This window comes from Papaver somniferum, chromosome 5 (genome assembly GCF_003573695.1).
Source record: "Papaver somniferum cultivar HN1 chromosome 5, ASM357369v1, whole genome shotgun sequence".
Classification (NCBI taxonomy): domain Eukaryota; kingdom Viridiplantae; phylum Streptophyta; class Magnoliopsida; order Ranunculales; family Papaveraceae; genus Papaver; species Papaver somniferum.
The window spans coordinates 39,374,649-39,384,506 of NC_039362.1; the positions used below are offsets into that span (position 1 = coordinate 39,374,649).

At 37.4% G+C, this 9,858-nt stretch overlaps 2 protein-coding genes across 2 annotated transcripts; one reads left to right on the forward strand and one right to left on the reverse strand.

The window, feature by feature from the left end:
* The first annotated feature begins 4,351 nt into the window (after positions 1-4,351).
* On the forward strand, positions 4,352-4,936 carry LOC113278968 (BAG family molecular chaperone regulator 5, mitochondrial-like). Its single transcript, XM_026527687.1, has one exon. It carries the CDS (start codon positions 4,352-4,354, stop codon positions 4,934-4,936), a length of 585 nt encoding a protein of 194 aa, XP_026383472.1.
* Positions 4,937-5,531: 595 nt separating this feature from the next.
* On the reverse strand, positions 5,532-9,619 carry LOC113281422 (actin-related protein 2). Its single transcript, XM_026530149.1, has 15 exons — positions 9,430-9,619; positions 8,971-9,081; positions 8,656-8,790; positions 8,473-8,544; positions 8,310-8,388; positions 8,068-8,117; positions 7,871-7,974; positions 7,723-7,791; positions 7,577-7,640; positions 7,115-7,183; positions 6,783-6,866; positions 6,448-6,506; positions 6,139-6,205; positions 5,980-6,063; positions 5,532-5,826 (listed from the first exon to the last, which is right to left on the reverse strand). The coding sequence occupies exons 1-15, from the start codon at positions 9,469-9,471 to the stop codon at positions 5,746-5,748; spliced, it is 1,170 nt and encodes a 389-aa protein (XP_026385934.1). The 5' UTR covers positions 9,472-9,619; the 3' UTR covers positions 5,532-5,745.
* Between the last annotated feature and the right edge of the window lie 239 nt (positions 9,620-9,858).

The following is a 9,858-nucleotide window of genomic DNA, read 5'->3' on the forward strand; positions in this document are numbered from 1 at the left end:
TCTCTATTTTCATCGTCGTCATCATCAACACCGATTACATCTCAGAGAACCAAGAAAAAAAATTTGAGATGGAATTGAAGACAAAGAGTAATGATTCGATGAAGGAATTGCAGGTCTTCAAAAAAATTCTTTTTGCATGCATCGAGTCCTGGTAATTAAATTGATTCATTCCCCAAAAACCCTAATTTATAAATCCCAAATTCTTATTATTAATTTCAATTTCATTTCCTTCAGATTCGTAATTTAATTTTAAGAAACTTTCTGATGATCCAATGAAAGCGACATCTACAGAGAAGAAGAAAAAAGAATAGAATTAATGGAGAATAACATGAGGATGTGGAAGTTGAAAAAGGCTGGGAAATTTGATGGAAATTGGAGATGGTGTTATTATCAGTTTCGAATTTGGGACAATGAAGATGTGGATTGATTGGTGTTATTGATTAAGAGCTTAACAAGAATGGAGCCAGGTTGATAGTATACCCGATTGTTTGAGCCGAGTTTTTGCTACCAAGTGATAATGAATGTGTATGCTTATGTTGAATTTGCAGGGAAGGAGTCACTTTGTGGAATTCTAATATATAACAAGTACTCATCCATCATTAGTTCTCTGAATGAACTACAAGGTGTTCGACAGAAAGCATGAACCACATGCCATGTCTCATAGCGGTCATTTCATCACGTTCTTTTTCTTTGCCAGCAACTAGCCATGCGATTGATGGGTATGTGCCAAGGGTAATTGCCAAGGATTTAGATGGGTTCTCGAAGACAAGAAGAATACAGATTCTGTAGTTCTGTTAGCTTAGTTTTGGACAAGGATTTGAGCAGAAGAACACTTGTGTTGTTGGAAAAAGACTCTTGTCATAGTCTCACATGACCGTGATTTCCTCAATACTATCTGCGGTGATATTATTCATCTTTATGAACAGAAACTTCAACTGTATCGTGGAAATTTTGATGAGTTTGAAAGATTGTATGAGCAACATCGCAGGGAGGTTAATAGAATATCCGAGACACATGAAAAACAGGTGAAGGTTGCTACAAGAGCTGGGAACATGATTCAACTTTAAAAGGCGAATGCGCGAGTCAAGATCCTTGTAAGAAAAGAAGTATGTAGGGGCAAGGTGGACGAGGACAACGAGTTGTTGACAAATACCCCAAAAAAGTGGACATATTACAGTGTAATGTTCCACTTTCCGGGGCCAACCAAACTCAAGGAACCTCTGTTGCAGCTAATTAATGTCCATTTTAGCTGTCCAAACAGGAATGACTTCAGGCTCTCAAATGTTGATGTTGGTATTGATATGGGAACCCGAGCAGCAATTGTTGGTCCGAAATGGAAAATGGAAGTGTGAATAGTGATGCATAACAGGTTATGCATCTACAAATTTGTTGCATAACTTGTTATGCATTTTCGAAATTGGTTGCATAACACGTTATGCAGCTATTTTTTTGTTACTATTGAAACCAACAAAAAATAAGGTTGCATAACTTGTCATGCGCCTACGACAATATCTACATAACATGTTATGCAGTCGTGAAAATGGATGCATAACCTGTTATGCATCCGAAAATATGACTGCTTAATGCATTATGCATCGAGAAAATTGTTGCACAATCTTTTATGCATCGAGAAAATAGATGCATAACCTGATATGCATCCGTAAATATGGATGCATACTGTATTATGCATCAATTTTTTTATGTACGCACTAAAATCAACCAATACAATGGTTACATAACTTGTTATAGATGCATAACTTTATTATCCAAATGCATAATTTGTTATGTGGTGGAGAAAATGGTTGCATAATTCGTTATGCGTCTGCAGAATGTGTTATGCATCTTTTTTGGTGGCTTCATAATAGTTATGTATCAAGTTTTCGAAAATTTTGCCTAAAATGATGATCATCTCCAATTTTTTCGTGAAAAACAAAAAATTTATATTCTTGCTTGTACTCGTTGTGTAGCTCTCTTAAAAAGATTTCCAACGATATAAAATTTGTAAAATTTCAAGGCGCGGATTTTTAGATATGTTATATCCAAGTTGCGTTGCCAATTATACCCCTGATGCATAACCCATCATGCAGACATTTTTAATAATTTCATATAATTATGGGTGTCACGGAAATAATTATGGGCGCCACGGTACCTAAAATTAATTGTGGGCCTGACCATGAGAATATTATTTTTTTTGGGCCTGCGCCTAATTTTCCCTTTAAATTTCTTTTAATTAAGGGCTTCATATTATGGGTTATCCATGGGTTGGGCCTTAGCCTAATTTTCCCTTCCTATTCCTATTGAACGATTTTTTAGGGACCATAGTTTTTTGAGGGGACCATGGTTTTATTAGGCCACCTTCCCTATAGTTATAAGGGGTGTCCTAAAGCATTGAAATGACTAACCTACCCTTAACCTAATTTAATTTAAAACCAACCCAATAACCACCTATATATATATATATAACCGCCACCTCCTCCCACTACCACCTCCCACCATCGCCGATTACCACCACCACCACCTCCAATTATCACCACCACCAACCATTGATTACAACCACCACTACCGCCCACCACCGCCGATTACCACCACCACCAACAACCACCGATTATTACCACCACCTCCGATTATCACCACCACCAACCACCGATTACCACCACCACCGCCGATTACCACCACCACCTCCTCTGATTATCACCACCACCAACCACCGATTACCACCACCACCTCCGATTACCACCACCACCACCACTATATATGTATATAGCTTAATTTAAAACATTAACAAAGATATTCTCACAAACCCATTACTTGTAATTCGTTTTTGGTTGAATAAATGAGAAGTAATCATTAAAATGAGTTGAAAATGGAAGTTGCAGAGAAGTTTAATGGAGGGTTTTTTTCAGAGAAAAGTTCGGTTATCACGAATTAATTTTTTCTTAACCGAACTCAGAGTTCGGTTGATTCGCAAAAAAATACTTTAACCGAACTCCTTGTATTAGAACAACACAAGTCCATAAGTTCGGTTCCTTCGCAAAATAAGGATATCACCGAACTTTAGTTTACGAAAATAATGAGAAGTCCACAAGTTCGGTTCGTTCGCAAAAATGTTAAGTTTTCTTTGTAACCGAACTCTACCTTTGAAACTTCGTAACCGAACTCTACCTAATTCGCCAAGAAATAAATTTCGTAGTAACCGAACGTTTGCCTAATTGCATATATGCATATATAAGCCCAGTTCGGTTGATTCGCAAAATATGTTGAAGTTTGCGAACCAGCCGAACTTCTAACACTAGGTTACTTTTAACCTGCAGTTCAGTTGGGAACTTGGTTGCGTTGAAGTTTGCGAACTAACCGAACACACAAGATGTACCCAAATAAATTGTTAAGTTCAAAGTTCGGTTACCTACCATTTTATCCTAGGTAACCGAACATTACACTGTACGACCAAAACCTCCATTAACGAGCGAGTTCGGTAACCTGCGTGTTTGGAAAACGTAACCGAACTACACTTTCAGTTGTGTTCGGTTACATGTTCTTGACATATGGTAACCGAACTGGCCCAAATCTACATAAGAAATTTCATTTTTTTGAAAGTTTGGAGCAATTCAACCAACATTATCTAAGTTTGAAGCATACCTGGGTACCCAAATACCCTTCCTCCGGTTGTAGTTGGTAAAATCCATCGTTTTTCATGTTTTCCTTCTTCATCTTCTCCAACTTTACTCTCTCAATAATTTTACTTCTTTAAAAAAAAAACCATCTGATTTTTTAATCTCACTAATTATCTTTAACTTAATCATCTCACTAATCATTACACTAACTATTATTAACACTAACTAATCATCACCCAAAATTAATCAGGAGGGTAATTTAGGTATTAATATAAATATTTAGATAAGAGATGACCTATATTTACTTCTAATGTCTTTACCCAAAATAAAATCATGGTCCTCCAAAAAAAACCATGGTCCCAAAAAATCGTTCTTCCTATTAAACCATCATCTTTCCAAAAATCCTTCCCTAAACCCAAGCCTGAAATGCCCGTTCGGAGATATCCAAACCCAAACAAAAGTCCATTCCGCATGTCTCGAAAACAATCCCAAGTTCCTCTTATCATCGCAAAAGCGAACGGCTGAGATTTTCCAGGAAAAAGAAACTTGAAAACATTTCCGACTTCTCTAGAAATAAAAAACAGAAGTTTTCAGAAACAAGAGACCGGGAAAACAAAAGGCACTTATAAATACTCTAGAAAAAATCTCAGCCAACCACCAAAAGCAAAAGCAGAAAAGAAACCAAAACCCTAGAAGGAAAAGAAAAAAATCTTGCAAACACCGATCCTTGCATTTTCAGCATGGAAAATCCCTTTTACGATCCATTCTTTGAGAATTGCTGGTCTCCATCATCAAGGAGTTACACGAGAGAGGTTCCAGTGGCACCATCACCACGGAATTTCACGAGAAAGAGTCCTGTCAATCATCATCATGACAATGAGAATAGATCTCCATCGGCCGCGCCCAAAGTAGTTTCAATTCCTGTAAATTTTATAGGATTGGAAAAGAAAAGATTCAATGCTGCGTTGAAGATACAGAAGGTATTTAGAGGATTTTTGGTTCGGAAGAGTATGCAAAAGATTCTAGTAATTAAAAGAGAAGTTGATGAGATTCAGAGGAAGTTATCTGAGAATGAGATGATTGGGTTGATTTGTAGCAACACCAAGGAAAGGTTAAAGATGAATGAGGTGCTGATGAGATTGTTGTTGAGGTTGGATTCTATTCGCGGTGTTGATTCTGGTGTTAGGGATGCTCGAAAATCAGTCATCAGGAAAGCGATTATGTTGCAGGATAGGGTTGATAAGATCGCTGCTGGAGAGCTAATGGATGATGCTGGAAATGCTGGAGTCCAAGTTTCGGAAGATGCAAAAGAAGGTGCAGAATGAGAAGATCCTAATGATACTTCTGAGGATATGGAAATTGACAACGCGGTTGATCAATGTGTAGAAGAAGTGCGCAATCCAGTCGAGGCAAGTGAAGGGAATTCAATGGCTACATCTCCAGAGAAGTCTAACGTGGATGGTGAATCTCCAGAGAAGTCTAACGTGGATGGTGAATCTCCAGAGAAGTCTAACATGGAGGAAGAGAACTTGGTGGAATCAATAGAAGAAGGTTGGGAAGAAATCCCTGGTAATGAAGAGATAAAAGAAACAGTAATAGAATCCAACAGCCAGAGATGATTCAGGAACATCAGAAGATGGTGAAGGAGGATGACACTAGAGATATGATGGCAAAGATGATAGAAGGAAACCAAAAGCTGACTGAAATGGTGGCAGAACTCTGCAGAAGCAATGCATTGCAGACACAGATGATCAATTCACTGTCACAGAGGGTGGAAAGTCTTGAGAAAGCCTACAAGAAAGAGAAGTTGAGACGTAAAAAGAAGAAGCTGGACAAAGCAACAACCAATGCTGAAAACTAATGAAACTTGGATCGTTTTGATTGATTAGATGTAGATGAGTTTTACTCTTTACAAACTGAAATCACTAGAACCAATGTTTTATTTAATTGTTCAATTGCAAATTGTTCCTTCTTTATCAGATTTTGATTGCTGGATAATCACTCGAAGTAAGATTTGAGGTGTAAATTACAGCAAAAATCTCATTGCAATACTTGAATCTGACTTTGATTATGGTTCCTTTACTACCTTTTCTAAATTACACACTATTTGAAATGGAGATTCTCATAAGAAAAACTAAGCTTGTCCACACTTGCTTAAACAATTAAAACCCTCCTCAAGATAGTCTTGTCTGGTTATCCAGAATTCAGGCGCATCCTGTAGACATAACATAACAAACCATGGTACTAAATTAGCTCTGGATATAACAACAAAACCAACAGGAAGAAGAGAACATATGGATTCTCAATCTTCAAAATACACATGCTTATGTATAGGATACAGGTGTTTTCTGTGTGTGGAGACGTATACCTTCATGAGTCCTGCAAGGACTGCCCCTCCGAGGTATACCATGTGCTTCCTTCGAGGGGGATCTTCTATCCGCAAACGCAGCTTCTGCACATCAGAATATTAACTTCTGATAAGTATGTTCTGTTTGAAGAAATCATCAGTAGGACTCATAACTCTTACCTTTAGTCCATCTTTATTTCCCTTCAAGACGGTTTCAAGATAACGATCTTCTATTTCTTTCTCCAAACTGTAACAATGCACAATTTATGAACATGAGTTGGAAACCTATCTGGAAGTAACTGCAGAAACTAATCCAACTCAATGATGCGGAGATGTCCCCTTTCTTCTAATGATCATATAAAGACTGTAATTTGCAACATCAAACTAAGGGTATTCGCTTTTGTTCGGTCAGTCAAATGTAAGCAATTTCAGAGCTTAACCTAGAAATTTATTGTTTATTAGCTTCACAAAGGCGGTTAGTGTATTTACCGACTTGGCAATCCAGGATACATGGTACTTCCTCCACTTAGAACTATGTGCTGGTAGAGCTGCATATTACAAGTAGGATAGAAAGTTGAAAATCACATTACTAGATAACAAAGATATGAAGCCGTTCATGTTAATATATGAATTATAATGTGGGAGTGACCAATGATATAACTTTGTGGAGAAACAAAAAGCACCATGTCTACCATGAATGTTTGCTTCAGCAAGCCTTATGATTCATTGAGATGATTTCTCCCAACAACCAGAGCATAATAAATACATCATTAAGGGTAACAAGGTGGGTGCGCATTCAAGCAGCGGTGAGAAGAATCATTTACCATCATTCTATTGTCAATGTCCATTTCCTGAATGCAGCGAAAAACCATGTCCGCCATTCCATCACCTTCAACATCTATAAGCTCCTGCACAAGAGTGAATCTTTGTTCAAAATTTCCAAATAATGAATGTAGCCATGTAGGCAATGTTTTAATTTGAAAGCAATACGGTATCTGGAACACAAATAACAGACAAGTGTTATTGTAACACCACGAGTACAGATAACAGGTTTACTGAGGGTGCATAGATAATGGTTCGCAACGTTTTTGAAATTCATGTAATTAATGGCACTAAAAGGAAGGGGGAAAAGGACCCAACAAACCAGATGACTTACTGGAGTGAAAAGAGCTTCGGGTGCTTGGAACCGTTCAGTGCCAACTTTGATGACCCTTCCATCTGGCAGCTGATAAAGTTCACAATTATAAATATGGAAAATTATGCAGAAGAATCTAGTATAAAAGATTTCTGTTTATTAAAAAAAATACTGTAGGATGACAGCTGCTCGGAAAGAGACTAACAATGTGATAGCTGCTTGGAAAAAAATTGTTCCTCATGAGCATACACAAAAAGAAAGAGACTAACAGTGTGATAGCTGCTCGGAATGCTTATAAACAATCACAAAGAGCAGAGAATGGCATTCTTGGAACGCGCTTACTAAAATGTGTGTTGCACTTGCACATTTGCAGATCAATCAAAATGTTAAAAAGCAACTCCTTTGGCAATGGAGCAATATCCATGGAAGTCGATGTAAATACATTATGTGTGTAGTATGCCTGACAGACAAAAAACAGCTTACCGTGTAGTTTTTAACAAGGATAGTTGTCTCCAGTCCCAGTTGATATTCTCGTTTATAATCATAACTGCAGAAGTATTACATGTCAACATCAGGTATAATGTATAGGGCTTCCATCAAATGAGCTGAAAGAAAACTTTTAATGTTACCTGACATAGCAGAGCTTCTCTTTGATTTCTCTAGCGGTCTCGAAATCTGCATTCCTATTCATTGAATACCTTCAAAACAGAGGGACGGATTATCCAGTGAACAAGGAAAACACCATCACGTGAAAGCGTGAGGAAAGTAAGAGCTTACCCTCTACGCATGAGAAGATCCACAAGATAAGATGTTATATGCCTGCCAGCTACATTCATTCGCTTTGTAAGATGCGGGAATGAGTATCCATCAACAACTGGAACCTAGAAGGAAAGATACTATAATTTTAGCAATCGCAGTGAGTCGGTGACTACTGAAATTTGATCAACTGCAAAACAGTTTCTAAAGCATCTTACCACATGAGTAACACCATCTCCAGAGTCGATGACTAGACCAGTTAGCAATCCTGCTAAGATTCAAGGATGTATTAAGAAAGGAATCCATCACACCAAAATGCCATTCAAGTAGATAAAATAAACTGATGTTATCTGTACAGTTTACAAGAGCTTTTCGATACCCTTACACGCAATGCCATGTATTATAGAACTGATAAACAAAACAATTTGAAGTCTTAACCTTCAATAACATTTGTAAGCACCTTGAGCGTACAATGTCAAAACAGCTTGAATTTGAATGTAAACACCTGCGAAATTGTACTTCTCAAACATGGTCTCCACCTGTGAATTCATCCATAAGAATCAGTTAACATGCAAATAATAACTCCTGCAGTGAAACCTAGAGTACCTTTTAGACAGACTCACCATTTTTTCACGGTTCTTTGAGGGATTCAGTGGTGGATCTGTGAGCAAAATTTTGCATTCTGAAGGGTCGACCTGTCAAACGAAACAAATGAAAGTCAATTACATTATATTGCCACAGGCCCACAGACATACTTAGGGTCAAGGAATTATAAACTGCACAGTCTAAATCATGCAACACGTTACTTTCAATTCGTTAAAAAATGCATGATCCCACACATGTCCCATATCATCCCAGTTCTGTACGATGCCATTGTTAACAGGATATGATATATCCAATTGATGCCGCATTTCAGCACAACCTTCTCCTACAACAATATCCTACACACAACAAAAACAAAAAAACATAACCGATTTCAGCATATACAAGTATCCAAAAGCTCATTTTGTATCTGCAAATGCGTCAACAAATACTGAACAGAACAAAAGCTAAAATTTGTACACCACTAAATGGAACGTTCATGATTTCAGCCATTAATTTGCCCTTGAATCATGTCTTACCTTTAACTCCTGCTCCATGAGTGATTCTTCGTATCGTAACAGCGGTCTCCCCACCACGCAAGGGAATACAGATGTCGGGAAATTCTCTCCAGCAAAACCACACTTAACATACTGCCAAAAAAAAAAAAAAAAAAAAAAAAAAAAAAAAAAGAAAACATGAGACCAAAAAAGACCCAAAATAAATTAAACCCTAATCCCAAATGATCTCAGCTTAAAATTGGAGACCCATGTTTACTAATATGTGCTAGATTTCAATATTTCAGCTCATTTGTTCATCAACCTTTACATCAGACTAAAGAAACAAAGATCTCCATAATTCATCATTGATGAATCGAGATTATTATCATAGGAGAATAGTCAAGAAAAGTCAAAAATAAATAAATGTTTCTTTGAGATTGATACCATGATCAAGTGGGAAATTATGGAAATGGAATTGTCTATGAGTAGAGAAGAAGTTACCCCAGTGCCATTGTCGCAAACGACCACGTTTCTGTTCTCCATTGTTTCTCTCCACTTTCACTTTTCTCCGGTGATTCTCTCTCTAGGTGGAGACCAGGAGGTATTTGGGGTGTCAGTTGCACGTTTCCGCCCTTCAGAAATCGAGTGAGATCGTTTAACAACGGGATACCCCTTCTTTTCCTAGCTAACTTGGGGCAGTGTGATTATTTGGAGCTTACGACTAAAAAACAAAAAAAAGTGGTTAAGAAGTAATCTTTAGAAATTCCTTCTCCACCTATTTATGTTAATGGTTAATATGTTCTTATTCATTAGTGATGATTGATTAAGTTAGTATTAGTTAAATTAATTAGTATTAGCAAATACGCACACGTGATGCGAGTGTCGTTCCCTTTCGAAGCCTAAAAAGTGACTCGCAATCAAAATAAGATT